This window comes from Monodelphis domestica, chromosome 8 (genome assembly GCF_027887165.1).
Source record: "Monodelphis domestica isolate mMonDom1 chromosome 8, mMonDom1.pri, whole genome shotgun sequence".
NCBI classification, from domain to species: Eukaryota; Metazoa; Chordata; class Mammalia; order Didelphimorphia; family Didelphidae; genus Monodelphis; species Monodelphis domestica.
Genome location: NC_077234.1, coordinates 129,825,705 through 129,839,103, shown reverse-complemented (window position 1 = coordinate 129,839,103; position 13,399 = coordinate 129,825,705). Strand labels below are relative to the sequence as shown.

Here is a 13,399-nt window from a genome sequence, read left to right as displayed (position 1 = left end):
GGCATTTATAGTTGTTGAGTGCTGCTTTCCTAAGTTTGGGAAAGAGGGCCACTTTCTTTACTGAAACCCACTGAGTTAAATGAGATCTCCTGAATTCAGAAGTTTTTCCCTCCATATCATTATGGAGCTAATGAAAGTTTTCCTTTTAGTCACTAAGGAACTGTGTCAGATTCAGATTCCTTTCACTTCGTGGTTCTTCCACCTAACCCTCAGTTATTGGATCACTTCATGCCACAGCATGTTTCCTCTTTCTGCAGGCCTTTAGGCTAACTTTAGTGCCTTTGGAATCACGTTAGGTATTTGCAGGTTTAGTTTAAGCCCCATTCCTATTTTTATAAGCTGGCACTCTGCTTTTAAGAGTACAGCCATTTGAGCCAGTTGCTATATGAGTGAGAGTGCTGGTTGGCTAGAGTGGGTTAGAACATAGGCTATTACTATACCTTTGAGGCAGCCGGTGGCTCAGTGGATAGAGAGCCAAGTCTGGAGATGGGATTTCCTGGGTTCAGATCTGTCTTCAGGCACTTCTGTATGACTCCCATTGCCTAGCCCTTAGCACTCTTCTGCCTTGGAACCAATGCTTGGTATGAATTCCAATTTAGAAGGTAAGAGTTAAAAAAAAGGTATACCTTCTCAATAAGGTGTTTTGAAGGTTTTCTAGACTCCAGTTGAGGAGTATGGTGATTTGTAGCATGGACTGACTCACCTCAAGTACGGTGGCAGACTTTACTGAAGAGAGAAGGGTAGAAAATTGTAGTATGCCACTCTTCTATTGTTTGGTGGTTTCTTGAGTGTTTGCAATATATTTATACAAACAGTTAATTTTAGTGATAAATGAATAGGCATTGGGGCATAATGTGGAAGTGTCAAAAGCATGGCATGTTGAATTGTAGCCAGCAACACTCCTGAGTGCAGTCTGGACCAAATTAAAGTATAATTGGAAAACGTAACAATAAAATAAAATTACAATAAAATATAGATAAGTTAATATGTGCTTTTCTTAGTCAGTGTGTGGCCTGCAGTGATCCTTACATACAATTTAGTAGGTTCTGTTTCTATTTAAAAATTTTACAAATTAATTAGTTACATTTAAATACCCAATTAACTCACCTTTCTTCTCTTCTCCCCATTAAAGAAGGCATCATTTGACAAAAAGATTTATGTATATATAAAATTATATCTTACTTTTTTCTATTTATCAGTTCTTTCTCTCTCTGGAGGTAGATACACCTAAGTAATTTTTCAAATAATATTTCTGATGCTATATATAATGTTCTCTTGGTTCTGCTTGTTTTACTCTTCATAATTTCATTCAGGTCTTCCCATACTTTTCTAAAATTAACCTATTTGTCATTTCTCATAGCAACAGTAGTATCCTATCATAATCATATGCCACAACTTGTTTAGCTTTTCTCCAATTGATGAACATCCCTTCAATTTCTTTTTTGCCTCTAAAAGAGAACTATTATAGATATTTTAGGATGTATAGATTCTTTTCCATTTTCTTTGATCTCCTTGGGAAATAAACTTAAGTATTATAACTCTTTGAGCATAATTCCAGATTACTCTCCAAAATGGTTTAGTCAGTTCACAGTTCTGCCAATAGTGTATGACTGTGCCCATTTTCCACATCCCCTCCAACATTTATAATTTTGTCCTTTTATCATTTTAGCCAATCGGTTAGGAATGAGATGATATCTTACTGTTGTTTTGATTTGTATTTCACTAATCAATAGTGATTTAGAACATTTACCCCTTATATAGCTTTGATTTCTTTTTGCAAAAACTGTTCTATTTGAATTTGATAACACTGATGTAGTGTATATAATAGAGTCAAGAAAAAATAGGGCCATCTCCAGCCTTTGAAACTTTGTGATCTTCTGCAAGGCTCTTACTTCTTTGAGCCTTAGTTTCTTTATCTGTAAAATAAGGGGGTTGGACTTGATGGGACATTTAGGAACACAATAAATAGTGTTGGCCTTAGAGTTAGGAAAACCTAAAATTTGAATCCCGATTTTGATACTTACATGCACATTGACCTCTGGCAAGTTCAATAGCTATTTCTCTAGCCTCAGTTGTTTCATCTTTAAAATGGATAAAAAAATAGCACTTGCCTCAGACTGTTGTTGTGAAGATTAAATGAGACCATTTGTAAAGCACTTTGCAAAACTTAAGTTGCTATATAAATGCTAGTTATGATGATGCATCTCAGCTTCCTTCCAAATCTAAATCTATATCCTGTGAAATTTTTCCATGTACTAAGGATCAAATAACAAAGAAATAGTTTATGCTAATTCATCAGACATATCATCTTATATTTGTGTAGTATTTGATTAATTAATTAATTTTTAAGTAAAAACCTTTACCTTCTGCCTTAGAATCAATATTGTGTATAGGTTCTAAGGCAGATCAGTAAGGGTTAGGCAGTGGGTGTCAAGTGACTTGTTCAGGGTCACACAGCTAGGAAATGTTGGAGGCCACATTTGAATCTAGGACCTCCCATCTCTAGGCCTGGCTCTCAATCCACTGAGCCACTTAGCTGCCCCCTATATTTGTGTAGTATTTGGATAATTTTCAGATTGATTTTATGTTCACTATGCCATTTAATGATAATAGAGTAGAAGACTCAAGAGGTGTAATATGTATATTTCATGGAATAGTGACTTGATATCATTAATATTTCCTACCCAAAGCCTTGAATCATAGCATTTGTTACAAATAAAGTATGCTTAGGTGATCTCTCTCTTGATTTCACTGGATACCAAAGTCATTTTGTGAGGCTTTTGTTTTTTCTTTTATAGAATTGTGTCCATTTTTCTTGAAGATAAAAAAATCTCTGTTAAATAACAAAGTGGAATATTATTAAGTTGAAATAAGTAGAGATGGCTAGTCAGAATGAAGTACCTTTTTTAGTCATTTTAGAATTGTGTTTTGGACCCACATCCCTAATCTTACTGTGCTGAGAGGTAGAGAGAACTTGGTTTCTAGTTTGTGAAGTGATTCCTTTTCAGCTCTTAAAAGACCTAAACAGTTCCTCTAATGGGTTTCTTACCAGTATGTGCCTTGTGCCAACTAACTTCAAATATTAAAAGCAGAACCAGTTGCAGCATGAGTAAATCATTGCTCCAAACAGAGGTGAATAAATAGCAGATATTTGTAGAGAAGGCATCTTAATGTTCATGCCTGAAGATAGTGATTTTGCTCTTTTTAATGGAAATTCATTGTAAAAGATGCCACATCATTCATAAATAAGATTTTTTAAGCTGTGTTTTTATGTAGATGTTGCTTGTTTCTTCGTAACTGCTATGTAATTTCAATCCTATATGTATATTCTTGACGAAAAGTTCTAGAGGAATAATTTTAATCTTAAAACAACAATTGTAGTAGAAGAAGCTCAGAAGTAAATGATAGGAGGTCTGTGTCTGTTTTGTTTTCTTTTTCGAGAGAGAAGATTGGGAGTGGAATTAAGCCACTAGTCAGCTACCTGTATGATCAGTCAATTCCGAGCATAGGATCAACTATTTGAAATCTCATGTAATATATAAAAATTAATCTTAAACGTTTATACTAAATTTATATTTTTAATAAATATATTTATTATTTAGACAAATCTTATAAATAAATACCTTATGAATAAATTTATAAAAATTTATTAGTAAAAAGAAAGAAGATGTTACCAGCTTAATTACCTATCAGGTCTTAGCTTCTGGCCCTGGCCCATTTCATAAGCTATAACCACCTGGTGGATCAGACAAATTAAGGCTAGCCAAAGAGCAGGCTTGAGCTCAGGAAGAGACTGAAGCCAAAGAATAGAGCCCCAGTTCCCAAATTCCCGGCATGGTGTGGTCCCCTCTGGCCCAGTGCTGCACTGATTGGCAGAGAGAGCTTACATAGATAAGTTCTGGGAGGGCTCATAGTGGAGAGAACTTTTTCCACAATCCAAAAATGGCAGAGAGGCCCCTCTGCTTCACTCATTGGCTTTTTAAGCTTAGCCCAAACCTTTCCCCTTAGGGTTTCTAATTGGCCATGGTTTCACTTCAGCTTCTCCATGTCACATCCCTTGACTTCCTTTGGTCAGGATCTCACCTGCCACTCTGGCAAATTAAAACACATGACTCTTTGATGTCCTATGAGGTGAGTCTTCTGGGATTGGGGTACCCTAAGTGTTTAATTCACACACTTGGCTTTATTCTCTATGTAATTAGAAGGAAAATTACTTGCTCAGCCCTGAAATTGTTCCTTTATTCATTCTTTTATGTTTAATATTTTTTACATGAAATGCAAAGCAAAATGTAATAAATTTATTGTAATTATAATTGACACGAATTTAATGTTAACCTAACAACAATCCTGTGAAGTTGGTAATAATAATACTATAGGTATTAACTCCATTTTAGAGAGCGGAGGGAGAAGATGAGAGAGATTATAAATGACTTCCTTATAGTTAATAAGTGTCTGAGATGAATTTGACATCATGCCTTCCTGACTCCAGATGTAGCCCTTTTATTTGCTATGCTGCTTCTCTTTGAAAGTTCTTAGTTTCTCTTCTCCCCTTTACTATTAATGTAGATGAAGTTAGTTTCTTATTTCACTAAGAAAACTGAGGTAATTGACCATGAAATCTCTAATTTTCATATGTAAAAATGTCTTGGCATCCTTAGTCATCATCTTTTTGGTTTTAGAAGAAGTTTCTACTCCTTGCTAAGACTAACACAGTTCCATGGGTTCCTAATTTCATCTTCTCTGCCTCCTCTAGGCTCTTACTCATTGAAATTATTCCCTTCTCACATAGTTTCAGCCTCTCTTTTTGCCCCCACCCCCTTATCTGACTATGAACTTGTTTAGTTCCTTCCAGGCTTTTAAAAAGAAAAGACAACCCTTCAGTAAATCAGTTTTAAAAAAGTAGTTTATATCCAATGCCATATAATTATGTCACCTCTTGAACCTCAGTTTCTTCATCTGTAAGATTAGAGCCTAGATTACATGATCTCTAAACTCTATGATGCTGTAACATTACCATTTGCAGTTTGGCTTCTTTCTCTGATACTCTATAGAAAGCAGCCCCTCAGAGGTCACTAAAGGTTTCCTTATGGCCAATTCTAATAACCTCTTCTCATTCTTTCTCCTTTTTTGACTACTTTGTAAAATCTGCCTATGTTGATCTCTTCTTCTCTTATCCTTCTACTCCTCAACTCTCTTCTTTGTTCCTCTTTATTTTTTTATGTCAACATGCTATCATAATTTTCCTCCCTCCTTTCTGATTATTCTTTTTCTGTTTTATCTTCTTCTTGGACCCTCTTTGGGGATGTACCCCAAGGTTCTTTCCTCAGACATTTTTTTATACTTTATTTTGGGAAGCTTACCCAAAGCTTTCTTATTGCTAAGCTAAAGACTCAAGTCTCTATCTTAACAACTTCCCAGAAATTATATTTTTTCTGGTGTCAGCATTTTTCATAACGACTGTATTCTTTTCTGAACTGTAGCATATATAACTTTGGGTTATTTATGTCTATGTCAGAGCTTCCCTTCTTCATTGCTTCTATTTCCCAATTAATATATGGTAATTTCCTTGTGGACAATAACCATATTTTAATGGCCTTTAGGTTTACTCCAGTTTCTAGCAAAAAAGATTTTGCATATTGTTGACTCTTAAGAAATGGTTGTTGAGTGAATGAATAAGTTCTCTTCTATTTCCTGGAAAAGAGATTTCTTTATAACTGAGAACCAACTTGGGAACCAAACATTTTTCTGTAATTATTGAAGAACTTAGATCTATTCTTAGGCATCATGGAAAACCTGTATCCCACTAGGAGTAGTGAAATGGATCTCACATACATATACATTCCCTGTACTCTAATATTGGACTTGTTTGACTTCTTAAAGTGTATGTTTATGGGTATATATTCATTCCTAAGGACATCACACTGTCTTCTCTTTATCTAGGGTATAAAGCATGTTGATCACTTTGGATTTATCTGTCGGGAATCTCCAGAACCTGGGTTGAGTCAGTATATTTGTTATGTGTTCCAGTGTGCAAGTGAATCTTTGGTAAGTGACATTGTTATTTATTCCTCATGCTGACAGAAGAAATTATTAAAAGAGCTATTTTCTTTTTTTTTCCTGAGTCTAATTAAAGAAGCAGTGACAAAAATTAGAGGGAGGATGGCATAAAAAACCATTTAAACTCAACAGATGTGCCAAACATTTATTAAGCACTTACTGCTATGTAAAAGACAAATGCAAATGGTTTGTGGAAGGACCAACACCTTCCTTGTTTCAGGAAGACCTGAGTTCAGTTCCTGTTTTTGACACGGTGTGACCATGAGTAAATAGCCTCTCTATATTCCTGGAAAGCCTGCCTTACTAATTCTTCAGGTCACAGAAGAGCGATTCATCAGTATTGATGAAAAAGTTTCCCCATGGGGAATTCACACCAGTGAAATCACAGGTCTAGACCACTAAAATAAATACCTAAGCTAGGCCTCGGAAAGGCAAGGATTGGTGTGACAAAGACCCTGCTTTTAAAGAGCTTACAAGCTCTTTAAGAGAGAAAAACATGTACAGCTCCAAATGGTGCTATATACAGCTTGTTTGTACATTGCCCTATGCATATTGTTTACCCTCATTAGATTGTGAACCCTTTTGGGGTCAGGGAATGCTTTTTGCCTTTCTTTTGAAGTCCCAGCTCTTTGTACAGAGCTTGGCACTTAATAGGTGTTTAATAATAATCTAGCAAACATAAGTAACTGTAATGTAAGAGTATGATAAATGTAAAGGAAATGTTCAAACAAAATTAGTGGGCATTTTGAGAAGGGATAGTGCACTTTTACCTGAGAGAGAGAGAGAGAGAGAGAGAAGAACATTATGTTTCAAGCCCCGTAAAAGAGCATAAGAATGGAAACAACAAAACCAAATTGTAGGTATGTTTGCTTTCCTAAGCTCAGGCATTTCATGGAACTTAAAAATTCCCATCCTTTCAAAATGATGTTTTTCTGGGCTTTTAAGAATAGATTTTCCTTCTTCTTTGACTTTACCTTATCTGAATTTTCCATGTTTTGTTTTTTCTCTCTCTTCCCATCCTCTTTTATTTATCGCTGGATCAGTTAGGATACAGGAACCATCTGAGTAAAGCAGGCTTGGATAAGAGTTTAAAGACTATTTAGATATTAGTCATCTATTCTTTTTACCTATTTGTGTATGTGTGTGTTTTCAGTCATTTCCCTTGTGTATGACTCTTTGGAACCCTATTTGAAGTTTTCTTGGCAAGGATACTAGAGTGGTTTGCTATTCCCTGGTCTAGTTCATTTTGCAGATTAGGAACTGAGGCATACAGGGTTAAGTGACTTGATCAGGGTCACAGAGTTAGGAAGTATCTGAGGCCAGATTGAACTTGGGAAGATGAGTCTTCTTGATTCCCAATCTAATACTCTATCCACTGAGGCATCTAGCTGCCCTCTACTCAAGCCATCTCTAGTATATATTTAATATAAATTCCCTCTTTCACTACCCCCTATAAGTACCATATTATTGCCCAAATAAAGTAATCATGAAACATTATAGATAATCACTTACAAGCATCCAACACAGAAGACTTGGACATTATCTCCAGAAATATGTATCTTCTTATATGCTATATACATAAGTACAGTCTCAGATCTATTCTTTTGCACCAGACCCGCCCCCACCCCCTCTCACCCCTAACTCCTTTGCCCTGGTGGCCCCTTTGCAGCCTTTGTCTGCTCATCATGCTTGGCAGTGACAGGCTGAATGGAGAAGTGGAGGAGGAATGGATGGAAGGGTCTGCACTTTCTCATATCAGTCATTGTAGGGGATAAGAGTGGTTTGCAATTTCTGTCTTCTCCCAAAGACAGTGAAGTCTGTGCCCATAGTGAAGGGTCTTGTTCTGATGGCTAGTGTGACCACAATCAGTTTTTAGGTGCCAGCCTTTTTTGTTTTTTTTAGATACTTTTGTCAAATAGAGAACCTGTACTATCTGTGGCTGTACTAAAGGGAAGACAATTTAGGTCCATTTTCCTTAATGATTTTTATCTTTATTACATGTTTTCTTTTGCAGGAGTGGAGATGGGAGAGGGGAGTGAGGCAAGGAGGGTAGTTTTCCTAATCTCCTTAAGACACTCTTGGGCATTTTGACCAACCTGGGAAAAAAAGAAATTACACTATAGCGTATGTTCCTTTAGTATATTTTAATGATTTCAAGTGATATTGAATATTTCTGTAGCTTTGGTCAATTCTTAGATTTGTGATAATTTTGGCAGAGAGAAATCAGTGTGAATAGCTTGAGTACATTCAGCATTAATACCCCAGCAACACTGTGACTAAGGAAACAGACTGGACTGGCTGTGAATGTCTCGCTGTTGTATTGAGAATATATTGGAGTCTTGTTTCAGCACAATTGTTTTTAGAACAAGTTGATTTTAGAACCACATATTCTGGTCACTATAATTATATTAGTAAAACACAGTACAAAATGGAGAGGCATCAGAACTCTGATATAGAAAAACAGTTACATATAAATTATGCATGTAGTGAGGAATAGCTGAAACGGCTGACATTCAGAGATGAACAACAAAGTCATTTAAGCAGTATGGTTTCAAGTGACCCATGGCTATGGCCTTGGCAGGTGAGTAAGACAGTGTATTATATAATCACACAAAGAATGCATGAATGCAGTCCTTATGAAACATAATACAATTCATACATTCAGCAAAATTTACAAATTATATATCAAAAATCGGATTGCTCTGGAGAACATATCAGAAGTATAATGCTGTCCTGCTTCTGGATTAGTAAGGAAGCAGACCATAGAATCCAAAGCAAATGAAATTTTGTCATATGTTCCCTATCATCCCTATGGATGGAATTCATAGAACATCAGAGTTGAAAGGGACCTCAGAAGCATGTAGTTCAATCCTACCTGAATGATAATGGCTTTTCCAACATTGTAGACAAATGGTAACCCATTTTCTGGGAACCCACTGACTCCCATAGTAGTTATTTCTACTTTTGAACAGCTCTAAGTGTTGGAAAATTTTTACATATATTGTCTCTTAATGCTTCACTTCAACTTCCTTCAGCTACTCTTAATTCAGTAGCTAGAGGTTTAAGAACAATAATGTAGAAACGTAAAAAGGTAAACTACTTAGAAGCGTGGGACATTGAGGTCATATGAATATTCATTAGCTACATGATACTGTAAAGAGCCAATTGAACAAATTAAATTCATTTGGAATCTACTAATATTAATTAAGGCACTAGTCCTTAAGAGTATTTAGTAAAAGGTAGCCTCCCAAAATAAAACAAAAGGAAAAAAAACTAGCCCAGAACAGTATAACTGTGTGTGTGCATGTGTGTGTGTGTGTGTGTGTGTGTGTGTATGTGTGTAAGTAATTTAATACAGTTAAATGTAAATATTTTGGAAAATGGAAACAGTGAAAACAAGTTAAGAGACTGCATATCATACTATCCCTCCTCACAAGTTTTGGAGCCCTTGATTTTTTGAAAATTGCAGTATAAAACAGCTCATCCCAAGGGCCTTTATGAATAAATCCATTTTATATGAAAGTCTCAAACAGACATTTTAGGAGGGTAAGAATAATACATTTGACTCTGGATTTAATGTGTATATTCAGTGCCTTGTACATATAAATATGGAAATTGATCTTCTATTTTAAATAGCACCTTATCCTAAAACTAGGCCAAAGGGTAGGGGACAGATTCTAAAAAAAAATTATGTTCGAAGCACAATTTTAGTTTTGAATATCTGAAGGGCTTCTGTTGGGTTTATCACTCTCAGTTGCCTGCAGGTAAACTACAGAGTTGAACCTTTTACAGTTCTGTGAGGTGTGGGAAAACCACAGGACTGTATTTGTGGTTATATCACAGAGAAGGCCAGGGCACAGGCTAAATAACTGAACAATGCCTGTAGATGAGCTGTTACTTGGCCCTGAAGTGTGGCAGCTAGGAAACTTAGAAAGCCTCATGCAAATATCCTGATCCAATTGAGTTAAAGGACAAAAAAGAAATGAATTGGCCAGAGGATGCTGTGAGCTTTGTCAGTACCTGATATGGGTCAAAAGTAGAATGATGCTCATTTAGAAACTCTGAAGGGACACCATTGACCACAGAATATTTTTTAAGTGAATAGATTACCTAAATCATTCCTGCCCTTTCCCCTACAAAACTACATTAAGAAATAAAATTATTTAAGTAATTTTGAAAGCTGATTGTAGCATAATAGGCATAGCCACCAAGCAAGCTGTTTCTGACAAATGTTGTGAATGTTCTCTTTAAATTCCAAAGAGATCTGTCAAAATATTTTGTTTTTTTTAAAGCCTGCTAATCTCTGACCGAATGGAACATTCAGTCAGACTGATATGAAAACAATATCTAAGCAACCAGTAATTAAATTTTCCTCAAATTTCCATTGTTTTGCCTGTTCACACAAAGCCTTGTATTTCTCCATAAGTTCACTTGTTACCACAAAAGCAACTTTTTTATAGGTTTGGATTTTGTTTCCTCTTGTAGGTTGATGAGGTAATGCTCACCCTGAAACAAGCCTTCAGCACAGCTGCTGCCCTTCAGAGTGCCAAAACCCAGATTAAGTTGTGTGAAGCCTGTCCAATGCACTCTTTGCATAAACTCTGTGAAAGAATTGAAGGTATGTATTGACTTGGCCTCCACAAAAGAAGATTCATTTTTGCTTGGCACATGGAAGGTGCTTCATAAATACCCTTTACTTGACTTGTATTTGCTAAACCAGAAAAAAATCTCTACTTTTATTAAATGACTCTGTTTCTGATGCATATGTTGTGTTTCTTGGATGTTCAGCAAGAGAAGATAAAGAACTGTCTGTAGCAAAGTTCTGTTTCCCAAATAGGCCTTGAGCAAATAAATATTTGTTGAAGGGAAGAAGGACAAAAATCTCATCTCAAAAAATGTTACTATTGGTCAGAAATTTCTCTCTCTCTCTCTCTCTCTCTCTCTCTCTCTTTTTCTGCATTATCGATGCATTAAATTTTTTAAAATACAATTTTAAAACTTTTAAAAGAAATGCTGACAGGAGAAAGCATGCCCAGGGTTTCAGGAAAAGAAAGAAAAAAGGTGATTTTGTGAAAACTGAATAGCTCATATTTGTATAGAATGAACTTTAGTTCTTGAAGAAGATTCCATTCTTATTACTTGTAACTTTGAATATAATGACATTTCTTAAATGGATTTAGTGATTATGGCTTAATTCCTGGTACAAGTTAAGAGCATTCAGATTTGAATTACTTGAAATTTCATGATGTCATGGATTCACAGACTACGTTCCCAAATCATTTGTCAATTTGGGCTTGCCATTTAGGGGAGGGAAATAGAATCTTAAAGATATAACATTGTTATCACCAAAAATTGAATATCCCATTTTATATAATCTGAGCTATATGGCGTTTCTCTGCTAAATACAATATCTCCCTCCCTAGACTCTCATTAATTGGATTCATAGGAATATATATGAAAGGTAAAACAGCATTACAAGATGGGGGTTAGTTCCATAGAAATAGTACTCTTAATTGGTTGATGACTTGACAAACAATATTAAAATAAGATTTTGTGACTTGGCAAATACAGTTTGGTTTGAAGGTATTTAATGGTTTTATTGAAAAATCAAGTTGATTGAGATGATCTAATATGGGGTATACTTGGAATTGGATTAAAAATAGGTAGGCTTTTGTTGCCATAGAGACACCACCTAAGCCCATCAGCTAGTGATGTGTTGGAACTGCTTAGATGGTTTTCATAGTATTCTAGGATACAATACCACAAAGGAGGAGAATGAGAAAGGAAATTCATAACCCATGAAGTATTGTCCTTTTTTTTTTTAACCCTCATCTTCTGTCTTGGAATCAATACTGTGTATTAGTTCCAAGGCTGGCGAGTGGTAAGGGCTAGGCAATGGGGGTCAAGTGACTTGCCCAGGGTCACACAGCTGGGAAGTATCTGAGGCCAGATTTGAACCTAGGACTTCCTGTCTCTAGGCCTGGCTCTCAGCTACTGAGCTACTCAGCTGCTCCCTGAAATGTTGTCCTTCTTGGCGAAGTACCTGATGTTCCCTTTCCCTTTTTCTCTTTAGCGAGACAATATGAACTGCTGAACTGAAGTTGCTGAGGCCAATGAGGTTATTTGCTCCATTATAAGGATAATAATTGGTGAAATATTCCAAGTGCAACTTAAAGATATTACCCATCTTCCCAGCTTCTCTTTTAGTTGGGACCGGGGAATGGATAGAGCCTCATCTCAAGATGACCTGAATTTGAATCAAGTGTCATACATTTACTAGCTATACGACCCAGGAATAGCCATTTACCTCAACCTGTCTCAGTTTCCTCAATTGTAAGATGAGGAAAATAATAGCAGCTGCCTACCAAGGTTGTTATGAAGATAAAATGAGATATTTGTAAAGTACTTAACACAGTGCCTGGCACCTAAGGCACCTAATAAATCCCTACCTCCCTTCCTTTCTCCTTTCCGTTTTTCTCCCCATTCCTCTGTTCTTTCCCTTCCTCCCTTCTTCCCTTTCTTCTCTTCCCTTTATATAAACAAAAGCAGTGGCCACTAAGCCTGATTGCATAATTGATCTTGGACAGAGCCTGGGGATCAGTCTGGGAAAGTAGGAAATGCATCCATCCTTTAGTGAAAGGCATTTGGGAGGGCTGCCAAGAGATGATTTCTCCCCTGGAAGATCACAGATCTTTTTCATCATTGTATGATCATATTTATTAGCCAGCTCAAAGGTGATTTATAAGAGGTAGTGTAAACAGACAAAATAACCAGAAGTAGTTTTTAAAAATCTCTATTCTAGAAACAATAAGCAACCAAAGTCAGACATGAAACTACTTCAGAACAAAGGGCAGAGAGGAGGTCTCCATCCCATTAATTTCCTTTTAGATTTTTGTGTCAGTGTACATCTTATTGCTCCCTGTGCTGGGAGTGATATACTAACCCTCTGTAACCCCAAGAGTATAGTTTCTTCAAAAGGTATTGAAACTATCCTAAAGAATTAATTGATTTGGGGAACTGAAGGCCTAAGCTGTTGACATCATTTTCTTGTCACTTGAGTATACACAGACATGAGTAACCCCATTCTTTCTCAGATGCTTGGCTGACTGATCACCACGAGCAACTCAGAGGCAGAGGATTTTTGATTGACTGAATCAATGTTCAGGGTCCTTACTACCCATCTTGGCTGAATGATTTTTCTTTGCTATGGCAATACCAGTCTTTTTACTTCTTGTTTCATTTCAACATCAGGCCTAAACTACCAGGGGCCTGGCTTGGACAGATACAACCCAGAACACAACTGCATCTCTACCTCCATTTTAAGCAGCTTATTCAGTGAGAA

The 13,399-nt window shown here is 36.3% G+C and overlaps 1 protein-coding gene across 3 annotated transcripts in view; it reads left to right on the top strand.

Annotated features, from left to right (window-relative positions):
* The window catches only part of TBC1D4 (TBC1 domain family member 4), a 216,120-nt gene that overhangs the window by 135,516 nt on the left and 67,205 nt on the right, over positions 1 to 13,399 (top strand). For all 3 annotated transcript variants that reach the window (XM_007501450.3, XM_007501451.3, XM_056807214.1), the window contains exons 4-5: positions 5,941 to 6,045; positions 10,543 to 10,675. In XM_007501450.3, coding sequence (XP_007501512.1) covers positions 5,941 to 6,045; positions 10,543 to 10,675 — 238 coding nt within the window. The remainder of the gene's footprint in view (positions 1 to 5,940; positions 6,046 to 10,542; positions 10,676 to 13,399) is intronic.